The following is a 15,020-nucleotide window of genomic DNA, read 5'->3' as shown; positions in this document are numbered from 1 at the left end:
TCTTGGCGTATCTTTTTCCTACAGTTCTACTCCTGTTCTGTCTCTGTTTTTTGATGAATGAGTTACTTTTCATTTATCTAACACCTAAACTCCTTCTGTTCTGTCTCTCTGCCGTATGCACAGAGGAAAATCTGCACCTTTTTCTTTCCTTTATTTATTTTTTGTCCCCATTTTTTTTCCTGTTTTATGGCTGAATTTAAATCATATATATGGTTATCCTTTATTTGATTTCTCATTCTGATGGTGCACTTTGGCAACTTGCAGCATCAGATATGAGCACAAACTGTTTAGTTGTACATATTTTATCAGGAGCAATGGCTAATGTAATATGTTTTAAGTGATTTTTCATATCACTTAATTAAAAAAATAACAGCAAAATGACTTAAAAACACGCTACATTAACCGGTATAAAATAAGTGCAATAAATAGACGTGAAAAGTATCATTACTCATTTGATCATAATCTACAACTAATTCTATGCAATATGAATACAGAAAGAATTATTGGTTGTACCCAGACCCTGCTGCCGCATAATTTTGAATTAGGATCCCCTTCTATTCCTATAATTTTACGGAGAGAACCCATTGGTTTGAGGATAAACTTTGCCATGGCATTTGGGACAGGAAAGTCAATTCACCTTCTCGTTAAACTCTTTCTGGTTGTTTCCGTGTCATTAATGGATATTGAAAGATAAGATTCAAACAATTGTGGCAGTGGATGATGACTTGTGATTCCATTTACACTGTCTCTCACGTTTATAAAGTTAATATTATTAATGCGGAGAAAATCCATTTAACAAGACAAAGTGGAAGAAGGAAATGAACACTAGGCAATTTGCACTGAAAGCAAAGATATCCCAACTTGTCTGCCTTTTGCTAGTTGGAGAAGACCTAACTTATTTCCCCCAAAAGTCCTACTTTTGCATTAGATTCCCATTGCAAAGGAGTTGGTTTTTCTTGGAGGAAAACTTTTCTAGCATATCATCCTTCACATGCATTATTAAAAACTTATGTAAACGTTTTTTTTTTTTTTTTTTTTTTTTTATGTCGGGGAACTTCTCTAAGGCAAGGTCCTTCGGACCCATCCCTGCAGAGTAAACCCCGGTCTCGTGCATCGTACCCTCGGAAGTTTTCCTACACGAAACTGGTTAAATCGCTGGCTTTTCACATGGGGGTGTGGCCTCAAGAAATTGTTTGCACCCATGAAGTGTTGAACCTTGGACCTTGAAGGAAGCAAACCTTAAGACCAAAGTCTCCACCACTTGGACCTTTAAGAAATAAATATTAGCTTAATAGACCGGATTTGAGGAAGTTAATTTACTAAATAATTTTTTTTTTTTTTGAAAAAAAAATGCTATGATGTGATATAATGGTGAAAAAGAAAATCAGAAAAAGGGTAACAAACAACTTGTCACGGGCTAAGGTCTCTCCAGTATCCACAATCCATTTGAAGTCTTGTGAGTTTTGAAGAATAATTTTAATTTTTTCAATTTGTATAATTTATTCCTTTGGTCCAAGCCCAACGGCTAGCGTTTTGAGTCTTATACCAATTGGAGGAGTGCTTCCATTACAGAGTATCTGATCTTTAGAAGTTTACCAAGCATGAAAGGCCAATTTTCCACTTTAATACAATGAAATATTGGAAAGAGATAATTAAAGAAGATTGAACCTTGATATACAAAACTTAAATAAATAAATAACCTTGTTCTACAAAAAGCAAGATTAGCTTATGAATTAAATAAAATTTACCATTAGTGCTTCTAAATTGTTCTCACAATTACTAAAAGTATCTTGAGTCTAGGACATAAACTCAAAGATGTTTTGATGTAATTGGCCGCCTCTCATATGGTAAGAAGAGGCCACTCCTTGACAAATGAGGGTTGGTCGAGCACCCCTCTCGAAGTAAGGGGAGCCCAATCTTCATCTCGTGAAGATAATTATGAGATACAAATATAGTTTATAGCAATCTGTATCTCACAAATATTCTACAATGTTAATGTGATAATTCAAACCAATGATTGGATCAATCATTATTTAAAAAAAAAAAAAAAAAAAAAATCCAAGATTTGATAATAATTGTCACGTTAACATTGTGAAATAAAAATGTGATATTTAGCATTTTTTTTTTTTTTTATCAAATAAGTACTTTTGACACGTTAATTTGGTAAAACAGCATACAAGAAAGACTAAATAAATATTTTTCTAATCAGATAACCTTTTATATTTTTCGCAACAAAAAAAAGTAGTTGCCGATATGACATTAAATAGGATCCCAGAAGATTTCAAAAAAAAAAAAAAAAAAAAAAAGAATCCCAGAAAGTTAGAAACACCGAGTTTCTTCCCGTGCTTGTTCATGGGCCTTCTGAACTTTGCAAAAGTCCAAGTGGCTGTTAGTTACGCAATTAGAGCGTCTCGTTGGATCTGAAGCCGGAGCGGTTCCCTAGAAAAACCCAAAAGCTGCTTTTTGGTATTTTTCAAGTCCCATATAATAATATCCGAGTTTGGATTCAGAAATCTGAGAGCTACCCATTTCTCAAGATCGTGCAAGAAAGAATGGGTCGATGCTGTTTTCTCAGGATTCTTCTTCTTTCATCACTTCTGGTTCTGTGTTTCTCTCAAGGTATTACACTGTTTTTATTGCTTCAGTTCATGTTTTCCATTTCCTAGGAATGAATCTGTTTGGTTTTTGTCTTTTCTTTTGTCCCTGTTTCCTCTCACGTTTTCCTGTCAATTTAAAGGATTCGGAAGAAAAGTGATGGAGACTGTTCAGCATGAAGATTCCGGTGTCCAAGTTGAGGTTAGTACTTTTTTTCCCCCCTTTCTTTTCTTTCTTCTCTACTAATTAATGGGCTTACTTTTGTAGTTCTTTCACTCCATACTTTTTCATTTTTCTATAATGCCCATAGAGTAAATATTGTATACTTGTCCAGGAAACTGCAGGAGAATCAAGGGAGATGGTAGAGGTGATGGATTATCCAGATCCTGGGCCAAACACTAACCCGAAAAATGGGTACATTTTCAGCCCTCCGAAGCCCTAAGGTTACCAACAAAAGAATAAAAGGATTGTCAGTGTCTTTCTTTCTTTTTTCCTTCTTTTGTTTTATAAAGCTAAGTTTGTGTAGATGAGTCGACAGCGTTGTACTTTTTTCATGTGTAATTTAGGAATAGGGTGTTGGACTATTTCCCCCCCACCCTAATCGAAAAGGGTGTTGCCTTTTGGACTTGGTTGTTCATCTTGATGTTCGTGGAAATTCGAATTCTCTTTGTTCACCCTTGTCTTCAAGCTATGTGTAATAAAACAGTATGTGAATGCTTTTCCCTACTAAATTGGTTTGGCTAATAAACCAGATTAATTTGTAATAATGCCATTTCATTCTTGTCCTTCCCTTTGCATACAGAGGTGCTCATGGCGACCAAACTCCATGTTGTGATAGCCTCTGGCTAGAGTAGTTTACTAGTATATTTCTGTCTAATTTGTCTTTAATGGCACTGTAGAAGTCTAATTTGATCTTGTATTGGTTCATTATTGGTGTAGAAAGCTTAAAAGATTGATGTTATATATCACATCAATATCTCATTATAATGTCGTGACAATGCCAATTCACCATTAGATCAGCAATTGTTTTCAAGGGTAGATTGTTCACGTCCATGTCGGTGTAGTAAGATAGTAATGTAGTATATAACATTACTCGAAAGTTAATTTTGCACGTAACACCACTTCACTTATGTACTAATTCACTTGAAAAAATTGAATGAGAATTACTTGGAATACAAAAGGTGGAATGGAATCACCATTTATATTCATTTGTTTATTGACAACATAAAAATGACCAAATTATTGTCCGTAAGGGGTAGTTTAATCGGTTGGAGGCCATGTCTCATGAAGCAGAAGTCACTAGATCGAATTTCTCTCCTTCCTTTCCCTACCTTTGTACGAACATGTCAAAAATAAATAACCAAATTTTTTAACTGGATCGAATCTTCCTCCTTCCTATCCCTACCTTTGTTCAATCAAATTTTTTAATATACCATTATAAAAATACAGTAGTGATTTTTGGTACACCGGCGTGCTTGAACAGTAAGCACGCCGGTGCTAAAATATATATTATAAAATATTATTTGAACAATAAAAAAAATCAAATAAAGTAATATTCGAACACCGGCGTACTTACTATTCAAGCACGCCGGTGTGCCAAAAATCACTACTCATAAAAATAATACAAGAATAGCACACCCCTCTTTTTCCTGGCAATGGTTGAAATACGACTTCATTCTAGTTAAAATATTTGATCATTTATGCGTTATCACCAAACAAATATATATGAAAATGATTATTCCATTACATTTTCTTATATTCTTAATAATACTAGTTCCTATTGTCATATAATCATCATTTACCACTAAGCACATAGCCTTGGTGCCTTCACATGTTGTCAATTACGGGACCAACAATTTAAGCTTCCTTTAATTATAAGAATGCCCTAGAGGTGATAGAAAATATAAAATTGTTTTGACTTGGTGGAGTTGCTCTCACGAGGTACATTTTTACAATATGTTGTGGTGCTTCACGTGCATGCAAGTGTACCTTAAGCAATATTAATATATACTGGGGTTTTGATGCAAAAAAACCATGGTATACCTTGGCGGTGGCTCATGTCGTTTTTAATAATACTTTTGTTCCTTGTTTCACCCCCACTCAATTGATCAAGTTTGGCAGCTGCTTTACCGAAATATCTGTTGATAGATAATTCCAACTTGCTGCATAATTATTTACATTAAATGCCGATTTGTAAGGAATCATATTCATGTAAGTTAAAACAATCATCTTCCAACTTGTCAAACAAGTGGTTCTAGCCGCTCTGATATTTTTAAAAGAAAAATTATATTAATAAAGCATATGAGATAAGTACTGATATGCTGTTAAAATATTTGACGGACATGGACGAAAGTACTAACTCCTTTTATCAAACAAAGTCAAGTACCTTATTTGGCAAGATCTCACGGCCTTGACACCCACGTTTTATCAATGAAACTGTTGCTGATTGTGAAACGCATTTAGGTCCAATACCATGTTGGCATGTTTTAATACATTGGTATGCACCTATTAATTGGACGTTTAACCACTCGCGCACAAAGATTTGTAAGGAATTTATGGACCTTCATGTTAAGCTAGATTTTCATGTGGTAACAACTTTTCCTGAGAAAGTAGAAATTTCATGTGGTTTCTATATTTTATTTAATTTGAGTTAAATAATAATAATAAAAAAGGTCTTGGTGGTAACTTAGAAGGAAATCCCCACCTCTCAAAGGCGGTTTTGGGGGTGAGAATAGCATCCGTGACCTTACCGTTGGCGGGTGAACTTTCACCCTCGCAACAACGTACTTCCACGGGTTGGAGGAGGTGGTTGCAGGTGTGGGGTCCCTTGCGACCGCCCCGTGGAGGAGATATAATTAAGTATGGGTAAATGTTGATGTGATTGGAAATAACCGGTTTGGCCTTGAGAGAGAGGACAAAATGGAAATTATTGTTGTTACTGAGGTTGAAGAAGCGGAGGCAGAGACAAAGGTGTAGTAATTAAGGATGTAAGAGAACTTAGAGTTGGAGCCGTCAACCACCCGTGGAGGTGGTAGCGAGGGTGGGGGTTTGCTATGACTCATCCAACGCATGAGAGGACGGGCCACAGAAAGCTCCTTCACCCCCGCAGAGTGGGGGTTTCCCACGAACCACCTCCCCAAGGGTGGGACGTTGAAGAACCCTACTTAGCCTACTACCACACGCAAAGGAGATTTTCTCCACTGCCACCATTTTATTTATTTATTTATTTTAAATTTTTTTAGAAGTAGATTTAGGTTAGGATCATATGGGTGCAAGAGATTGTAGAAAAATAGAAATTGGTAAAGTGTAAACTTAACGCCATAACGTGATTCACTACACGTAATTCGATAGCATGAGAGTGTGTGTTGGACGTAAAAAAGGCCCAACCATTTCTTAGTCTTCGTTGAAGCCGACCTGATGAGCCCCAATGGCATAAAGTCATATGCTTCACATGAAAAGACAGGCTTGACCAGAAGCCCTGCGTGCACCCTAATTTCCCTTCTCTCACGTCTTGTATGTGGAACGAAAAATCACTACAATTTTTCCCGAATTCCAGGGTAAGAATCCAAGGGACTCATCGCCACTTGCCCAAGCTGTTTTTAGAAGACAATTTCATGAGCGCGATCTATTTGATCTATTGACTCACTCAATAAAAAAAAAAAGCCCACAAAATAAAATAATAAGAGAAACCACTTTATCATGGAAGCTGCATGGCATTAATTATAAGATCCACCGCATGGAATATTGGGCAGCCCACAAGGCAACAACCAACAACTCCCACTTCCAGGAAACTTCACAACTTCTTCCCCCCTTCATAGCAGTCAACCCAACTTTGGAAAACCGGCAGATTCCTGGCAAATCCCACATACACATAAACATATACGGACAAAAGAATAGCAGGCCAGCCTGAGACACGACATTTGAATATGTGTCATTTTAGTTTGTCCTTTCAAATCTCCTTTCCTCCAACAATAGATACATTTCTAATACGTTGGACTCGAGAAATTTCCTCTTCAGATAACGTGTTTAAAAATGACCATTTCTTCGACCCATTTTCCACATTATACCTGAAAGAAAAGACTTGCCGCCTCAAACAAACAATAAATTTAGCAACTTCTCTCCAACTTCAATAGCTGACCGCCTTGATTGCTTCAAATGCAATACGAAATTCCAAGTCCATATAAGGCATCCCCCCATCTCTTGATTTCTCATATGCAAACCGCTCTCTAATCTTCTCCATTTCTACTTTGCTGGATAAACTCATTCCTAACACTAGCTAGGCACGTACAGACTTGGAAATCTTTTTCTGTTTCTTGCTAAGAACAATAATTTAACTACCGCGTTCCAATGGAGAAGGCATCATCAAGCAAAAGAACTCCATCTTTGGTTAGTCTCCACTTACTTATTTCAATTTTCATCTGGGCACAAGATTTTTTGTCAAGATCTTGGTCTTCTCTCCAATTCCAACTCAACTTTGGTGACTCCAACGTTTGGGCTGAGAACAATAATAATGAAGTTGAGCTGAGCCAGCAGCAGACTTGCTCCAGTGAAAAGAAAAATAAAGGCAGCTTGAGCAGAGGAGATGCAGAAATGGTCATGCAAAAATTGGGAATTTTTTGCAGCCCAGAAGGTGAGGAACTTCAAGAGTGGTTCAGTTCCAATGAGATTTCAGGGCTGTTTGATGAGAAGGAGCCAAGCTTGGAGGAGGTGAAGGAAGCTTTTGATGTGTTTGATGAGAACAGAGATGGGTTTATTGATGCAGGGGAGTTGCAGAGAGTTCTCTGTATTTTGGGCTTGAAGGAAGGAAAACAGATGGAGAACTGCAAGAAAATGATCAGGAAATTCGATGAAAACAGAGATGGAAAGATAGGTTTCAATGAATTTGTAAAATTTATGGAGAGCAGCTTTTGCTGAATCATTCGTTTTTCCTTCTGGAAATATTTATAAAACTTCTTTGTTATGCGATTCCAATTTCTTCTCTGGTCCTGTTCAATTCCAATGTCAATTTCGATGTATTGTTATTACTACAAACATACTTTTCATTATCATATTATTACAATTTAGATCTTGAAAGGTTGTCACAACCAAATGAAACACTAAAACCGTACTTTTCAACTTCCAAATACTTTTCAACCCTAGACAGCAACCCTAGTAGATTTTATGGTCCTCCCAGATAAGACAGAAAGAAAATCTGGCAAATATGTTCATCTGGAAAAACACAATTCAATATCAAGGGAAAGCTTTTTAAATATACCTTTGAGGCTTTGATGGGATACTGCTTTAAGCATGTAGACAAACATTTAGACCATATAATTATTACCAATTGACAAAAGTGCCAGATATTGCTTCTGAATTAATAGAAGAACAGCAAAAGAACAGAGAGAATTAAAATAGACAAGTAGTTCTGTTGTATCATAAAATTTGAATGTATCCCTTCTGAAAAGTGGCATGGTGGTATCATATGATAAACACTACCAACTCCTCTCATACCCCAAAAGCAAGAAAACTATATAGCAAAGACATCTTCCACGCTTTCCCAATAGAAACTTCATCAAAAGTATCAATAGGGAAAATAAAACTTTAGTTCCCTCTCCATTTTTCTCAAGCTGATCCTCTTTTTCACTATTGATGTTCCCACTTGACCTTACCTTAGGGAAGCAGTCTAGTCAGGTTGACACGTACAAAGGCATTATTTCAGTCGTTTTGGAAATGTTTTTCATTGCTCTTGAGCTTAAAGAGGTTCAAATCTTGTATTATCCTTATTGTTGGAACTAGTGGCACATATTAGAAAAACAGTAGAAGGCCAAGTAAACTGGAACGTAGTGAATGTTGCAATAGCGACATTCACGGAGCGGGTTTCGACGTATTTTTCAAAATACGTCCGTACAATTAGGGTTTAGGGTTTTCCTATATATATATATATATATATATATATATATATATATATTATGATGTAACCCTGAATCATTAATAACAAAATACAGCTGCACTCTTTATGAACGTAGACACATTGCCGAACCACGTTAAATTTGTGCCTCAACTCTTTCTTAGCCTCTCTCTTTTCGATTTTATATTATTTATCATTGTTGTGCATGGCTGAATCATTAATAACAAAATACAGCTGCACTCTTTATGAACGTAGACACATTGCCGAACCACGTTAAATTTGTGCCTCAACTCTTTCTTAGCCTCTCTCTTTTCGATTTTATATTATTTATCATTGTTGTGCATGGTAATAACACTTGCCAATCAAGCTACATAAAAACCTTTAACCACTTGAGTTATAGGTTGTAGTGAACAGGGTTTGTTCATGAATGTGTTTCTTATAGAAGAATGTCAGAAGTTCTTGAGTTACTGTGGTGGTGAGTGAACATGTCGTTTGCTGGGATTGCTAGTTTAGGTCTTCAAAGTTACACGGGTTTTGTAAGTAAGAACAATTTGTAACACAATATTTTTATAATAAATGCCTTTAAAGTTGGTTTGCCCCCAAAGTAGTTTTACTTTAAAAGAGTTATTTAAAAAAGTTTTCACCCCATTACCAAAATCTATGTGTTTGTTTGATTTTATGCTTTTGTGGATTTTGATATTGATAACTTGATTAATAATTAGCTTAATAATCATGTGTTTAACAACTTGAGGTCTAAATACAAATTTCCAAGAAGAACTCATTTTAAATTACTTACATAGTTACATGAGGCCTCAACTCTCAAGGGGATGGAGCAGGAGGCTGACATGGAGAGAAGAACCTCTGGGTTCCATAATCTGAATTTATCTCTTCTGACTCAAAAGTCATCGAAGCTTCACCAGTCATTGCTATGGGCAAGCTTCTCAATGTGGTAAATAAATATATAGTTGATTTAAATGAAGAGGATTTTTGTCCGTGGCTCATATGAGTCATGTGCCATATGTATTTAATCATTTAATATGGTCTAATTAATGAAGTCCATGCCTCACCTGAGCCCAAGAATCAGCACGGCTATATATCTTCAACGACCTATTGCATATCAAACGCTGGCTGCCCTGATAATGCCAGCCCATGTCCATCTACAAGCATGAGCCAAGTAGACAATGCTGTCGACTCAATTAAATGTAACCTGGAAGCACTCACTGAAATGCTGTTACATATATGGGCCCATTGTATATTGCAATTTCCTTGGATTAAATCCCCTCACCTTTTTCCGTCATTAATTTAGCCAACCTGGCTCACCATTTCAACAATTAACTACCCTTATTTCTCCCGCCATAACTTCAATGGACCCGGTGACGGATTCAGGAATTTATTTTAATAGGGTTAGAAATAAAATAATAAAATATAATAAAGTTGCAGCCTGCGAAAGACGACTCACTGCTCAGACAGGAGAACTTTCATCATACGCTTTACAGAACAGAATCACGGCGTAGTAGCCGCCAACAACAATGAACAAGCAAAAAATATATATATATATATAGTAGCTTGGTAGGTAAAAAGTAGTGTAAAACACAATTTCCTTTAGTTTACTCTGATTTTTTGGCTAAAATTTGAGCTGGGCTGAGTTTATAAAGACTAAAAGTGTCCAAGATATGAAATTTGGGCATAAATTTTTTTGTTTTTTTTTTTAAAATTACCAAGGGCTACCCACCCCTGTGTGTATCCGCCGCTAAATGGACCTCTACTAATCTTGCCATCCAAACACCTTATTTAATACTTCTTCTTACATGCGAGTTCAAACTCCCACTCAATAAATGAGGATCTAATGCATTGAATATATAATTAAAAATAAAAGTGAATGGCAGAAACAATTTATAAAAAGTGATGGATTTAATCATTTAATTTAGAGTTTAACCGCACTAAAACCACCCCGAATATGCGCTTGATTGTACTCTTATGACCCGGAGAAGTGGAGATAGTGACGGTGCAACCACCGCAGCATTAGACAGACAATTTGAGCTAGCTAGCATCTGCATAAAGCTAGCTTGGCTAGAATATGCTAACGATCGAGTAAATGCAAATTAAAGAATATGGGTTCACCATATATATATATATATATATATAGCTTGATTATGGTTGTATTGAGAGCTTGAGATGGTGTAAGATTTCAAGTACAATGATATGTCAGTAATCATTTCAAGTTATAAAGTTGATGGTAAAAAAAAAAAACATTTTTGTGTCGGCAACAACTCCTATGATATCTTGGTTCTTTTGTATAAGCCTAGCTAGCGATTAGATGTGTCAACATTTTATCTTTGTTTCTACTGAAGAAACATCTTTCTCTTGAGAAAGGTGCACCCACCCTATGCATGTGCGCACCTTATCTCTTGCCAGTACTCACCACTTCTCACTTGCTTAAGTTCTGGTTTGCCTTATTCAATCTTTTTTTTTTTTTTTTTTTTTTTTCTGAGCGGTTTTGCCTTTTTCTATTTCTATATAGTGGGAGGACTAGAAATTTGAAAGTGTTAAAGTTGACTCCTATCAGGGAATTTAATACAGAAAAAGTTAAAACTGCACAATCTCATCCTGTGGATGTTGTTGTTGACAGCAGGCATTTGGGACCTGAGCATTTGTTGGCTGAATGTACAATGTTGTTTGTGTCGGTGCTTCAGCTTAAGAAGATTTACTCAGAAATACCAACTAATTAACTTTTCACTGGGAATTTATAGCCCGATATCAGGATTTTGACAAAGCATATATAAATATTTAGCTTTTTCATCCAATACCAAGTGAATTTTTAGCCTTTTTTAGTGCAAGAGAGTAAAAACATTTGGTGCTTTCACACTTTGGAAAAGAACCCCAAAGATCCAACCCTAAGAGACAACAAAGTACGCACGCATAATTCAACCTTTTCTCTGTCTCCATTCATGTGACACTTTTACTATAATAAAAGGGTGTTGGTTTATAGAAATTCACTTGGTATTGGATGAAAAAGCTATATATATATATATATGGGAAGGCAAACACATAACAGTGTATTATTGCTGCGGTATTGGTTTCACCAGGTTATGGTGGTTTATGGTGTTTGATTACTTGCTTGTGTGTGATTTTTCTTCTACTTGGAAGACATACAGATTTAACTGGTTCAGTTTTAGAGGCTTATATCCATGATGATGCCCCAAATGGTACTATATTTTTATTAATTGACTTATTTATACTGTATTACGTACAGTGCTGCATTAATAGAGAAGACAAAGTGTAAATGAGGTGTGGTAAACAGAAAAATAGTGTAAAAGAAATAATGCATTCATTACATCAACAATAAGTTGGATAATAGTTGAGTTCTCTCTTACATCGATCGCCATCAACTTGAGAAACTGAAACTTTGCCAATTACATTCAAATAATATCTCAAATACAGACTTTCTCTCTCTCTCTCTCTCTCTCTCTCTCTCTCTCTCTATCTCCAGCAGCTAATTAATAAGGTCTTCAGGCTTCAAATAAAACAGAGCGAGTCATGAACTGCAAAAACTTACAATCATATTCAAATGAAAAAGGGTCATTTGAAAGCAAACCCTTTTCATTTTGAGCCAATATTATTGGCCCTATATACTCTTCAACTATATATATATATGCTTTTTTTATCTAATCTATAAGATTTTTGCACCATAACCTTACCATACTTTAGAGGACATAATAGAGCTAAAGGGATGCTTAGTAGCGATATTGGCTTCCAGTATATGTCTGTCCGAAGGACCAACTAGCTGGAGCAACATTGTATGAGACCACACTGCGTCCATCGCTGGCTGTGACAACAAAAGACAGGCTTTGTCCATTGAGGTATGCATTGCTCTGCCAGTTTTGACCCCAATTCCTTGACATTTGCTGCCATCTAGTTCTTGAGCCCTTGATGGCCACAGAATGCACATCACCAGCTCCACCAACATTGGTCACAAGGACCAAGTTGAAGTAGGAATGGCCATTGATGGTGAACCTAATACCTCCACTTCTCCTGCACCTTATCCTGCAAAACCCATGAAATAAAATTGAACTTTAGGAGTCTGTAAATAACCAAGAGAAGGAAAATGCCTAATGAGTCTTTACCGACGGGGCATCTGCGACCACCGTAGCGACGACGACCACTTTTTATTGGGTCATCGCTAAAGATCGTTTTTCCTGTAGTGATAGAGATTACCTTCTGTAAACTACAGGAACTATCCCAGCTCTGTATTGGGCAATGTGTTGGAAGATGGGCTGAGAGAGGTCAAAGTGGAGTTGGGGAGGGTCACACCATCCCCCTGGAGGGCAGAAATTAGTGGCAGTGACTACAATGGAGCCAGGGAGGCACCATTGTGGATCATTTACACATTTAATTTCAAAGCATGCCCCACAGCTTAGGCCATTGTTGAACAATGCAGTGCTCAGTGCTGCTGTGTTAATCCCATAACCCAGGCTGTACAAGTTTCCATACCCACAAGCACCACCTAAAAAATTTACAAAAAGAGAATTAATGAATAAACAAATTTTGTTATCTACAAAACTAGATTCAAGTTGAATAGAGGAACATACCCATTGTCCCAGAAGCATCACCTCCACCATAGAAAGTGGCATGAGCATTTGTCCAACCCCCATAATTATACCCTTGAACGGAAGAGAACAATGAGACAAACCCCACTAGAAAGAAACCAAAAAGAGCCATTTTCCTGCACAAAGCAAACTAGCTCTTCAGCATTATGCAAACTTGTGCTCAAAAGGGCATGAACTAAATGAGTAATAATTGGAAGCACAATAATAAAAAAAAAATATTCATTACAAGAAACTGAAGTGTGTATAATGGACGTGAATGAGGAAATGAAGAGGGGGGATTTGAGGGGGGAATAAATAGAGGTCAGTCAACATCCCACCTGACTTGAAACCAGACTCATCTTTGAGCTGTTGGGACCATGCAACTTAAGGATGCGTGAGGTGTTTTTGGACCTTCTGCTACGTACTGTCAATTGTTGAAAATTATTCATTTTGGTTGGTGATTGAAAGCAATTTTGAGGTTTGCAACCGCGTGGTTTTATTAAGGTGTCGACTTGAAAAGTATGCTTGCAACATAAGTGGGGCACGGTGAATATCTTGCCTGAATTCGAAACCTTTTCTCTAGCCCCATTATATGTGCTCCTAACAACAATGGCTACATGGCGAAGACAACTTACTTATGCTCTGGCTCTACTGCCATTGAAGCCTCCTACCCCATATTCAGAGGTCAGAAGATCTACCAACCAAGCAAAAATGCACTACTTTAGCCATTGTACAATTTACTAGCTAGAGCGCTAGCTATCCCATAATTGATTGTATTTGTTGCCCAAATCAATTACATCCTCTGTACATGGTACCACATGCAATACTGATGGTCAAAAGTTCTTAAATTTATGTAGACCGGAGTGAGAGAGAGGGAGAGAGAGAGATACTGTTGTTTAATTGAACTTCCAATCTTTTGCATTTAAGATTTATTACTACATAATTATGATTATTGGTCACACAAATTTCCATTTTTAGACCACATGTCTTGCCCCCTAACTATGGTCCCATGTCTTTTAGAGCAAAATAGGATCAGTTATTTTCTTTTTCTTCTTTTTTTGGATGAAGTAACATAGATCACTGATTGAAGTAGAAGGTCTCGTCATGATAAGTCATGATCAATGTAAACATTATCTAGTGAAGATGAAAAAGGGTGTATCTTGGGACTAGATTGCGTGGGCCTTAATGCCCTATTACCAATCTGACCAATAACTATCTTTTTAAAAAGAAATTGAGTGCTTCAATTTATTTTTTAAGGGATTTAGCTTACCTGCGATAAATCAAGAGTTGTTCAGCGTTCGGCCACCCCCTCTAGCTGAATATGAGGGTGAACAAATCACCCCAAGGTCATTAAGTATAGTTTCACCGCTCCCTATAGCAAATTTGGGATTGTCGGACGGACCATCACCTCTAACTATTTTTTTTTAATATCTATACATATTTTTAAAATTTTCTTTATTATTTTTAAATTTTGGATTAAAAAAAAAGGAAACACTGCACGTGTGTGTCTGTGACAGTTGATCAAATTTAGAACCCTTTCTATTTTGGATAAAAAGACCTTTTTCCCAAATGACGTATTTGCACACATCACCGCGCGTATATTATATTTTCTCCATTTTTCTTTTTAATTTACCCTTAGCATTTAAATTCAAGATTTTGTAATATATATATGTTCATGTGAGAATTTGAGTAAAAGACTAAAAGGGGCCTTCATATTTGGTGACCGTTAGTTTAAATTTGGATAGGAAATCCGTGTACATGTGTGGAAGGCATTGGGAGGCAGGACAAGGACAATGCAGATCAGGATTCAATTGCTCGGACCCGCCAACGAAGGACAGTAAGGGTGATTTGGGCATTAACGGTCGCTTTTTATGTGTACGAGTACATATGAGCAATTAACGTTGAAACCTACACGCATGTGAAACTGGATCTTTTGAGATCATATATTATAT

At 36.6% G+C, this 15,020-nt stretch overlaps 3 protein-coding genes across 3 annotated transcripts; 2 read left to right on the top strand and 1 right to left on the bottom strand.

The window, feature by feature from the left end:
- Positions 1-2,290: 2,290 nt before the first annotated feature.
- Positions 2,291-3,380, top strand: LOC148586008 (uncharacterized). The gene is made up of 3 exons (XM_088516962.1): positions 2,291-2,619; positions 2,738-2,796; positions 2,930-3,380. Exons 1-3 carry the CDS (start codon positions 2,553-2,555, stop codon positions 3,035-3,037), a joined length of 234 nt encoding a protein of 77 aa, XP_088373088.1. The 5' UTR covers positions 2,291-2,552; the 3' UTR covers positions 3,038-3,380.
- A 3,220-nt stretch (positions 3,381-6,600) lies between these two features.
- On the top strand, positions 6,601-7,572 carry LOC132182862 (Calcium-binding EF-hand family protein). The gene has a single exon (XM_059596218.2). It carries the CDS (start codon positions 6,943-6,945, stop codon positions 7,507-7,509), a length of 567 nt encoding a protein of 188 aa, XP_059452201.1. The 5' UTR covers positions 6,601-6,942; the 3' UTR covers positions 7,510-7,572.
- A 4,227-nt stretch (positions 7,573-11,799) lies between these two features.
- On the bottom strand, positions 11,800-13,387 carry LOC132180788 (expansin-A15). The gene is made up of 5 exons (XM_059593733.2): positions 13,316-13,387; positions 13,072-13,205; positions 12,698-12,986; positions 12,181-12,526; positions 11,800-11,996 (listed from the first exon to the last, which is right to left on the bottom strand). The coding sequence occupies exons 2-4, from the start codon at positions 13,199-13,201 to the stop codon at positions 12,217-12,219; spliced, it is 729 nt and encodes a 242-aa protein (XP_059449716.2). The 5' UTR covers positions 13,202-13,205; positions 13,316-13,387; the 3' UTR covers positions 11,800-11,996; positions 12,181-12,216.
- Positions 13,388-15,020: the final 1,633 nt, after the last annotated feature.

The sequence above is a fragment of the Corylus avellana genome, chromosome 5 (genome assembly GCF_965113065.1).
Source record: "Corylus avellana chromosome 5, dhCorAvel1.hap1.2, whole genome shotgun sequence".
Taxonomy (NCBI): Eukaryota; Viridiplantae; Streptophyta; class Magnoliopsida; order Fagales; family Betulaceae; genus Corylus; species Corylus avellana.
Note: the sequence above shows the minus strand (reverse complement) of the source record. Positions and strands in the feature narration are given on the sequence as shown.

Bases quoted from the DNA above. Each gene is read 5' to 3' on its own strand.
- LOC148586008 (XM_088516962.1), top strand. From the start codon at position 2,553: ATGGGTCGATGCTGTTTTCTCAGGATTCTTCTTCTTTCATCACTTCTG. The intron at 2,620-2,737 runs GTATTACACTGT...GTCAATTTAAAG, and splicing joins GGTTCTGTGTTTCTCTCAAG to GATTCGGAAGAAAAGTGATG. The intron at 2,797-2,929 runs GTTAGTACTTTT...ATACTTGTCCAG, and splicing joins ATTCCGGTGTCCAAGTTGAG to GAAACTGCAGGAGAATCAAG.
- LOC132182862 (XM_059596218.2), top strand. From the start codon at position 6,943: ATGGAGAAGGCATCATCAAGCAAAAGAACTCCATCTTTGGTTAGTCTC.
- LOC132180788 (XM_059593733.2), bottom strand. From the start codon at position 13,201: ATGGCTCTTTTTGGTTTCTTTCTAGTGGGGTTTGTCTCATTGTTCTCT. The intron at 12,987-13,071 runs GTATGTTCCTCT...TAAATTTTTTAG, and splicing joins TGATGCTTCTGGGACAATGG to GTGGTGCTTGTGGGTATGGA. The intron at 12,527-12,697 runs GTAATCTCTATC...TGGGTTTTGCAG, and splicing joins GTTCCTGTAGTTTACAGAAG to GATAAGGTGCAGGAGAAGTG.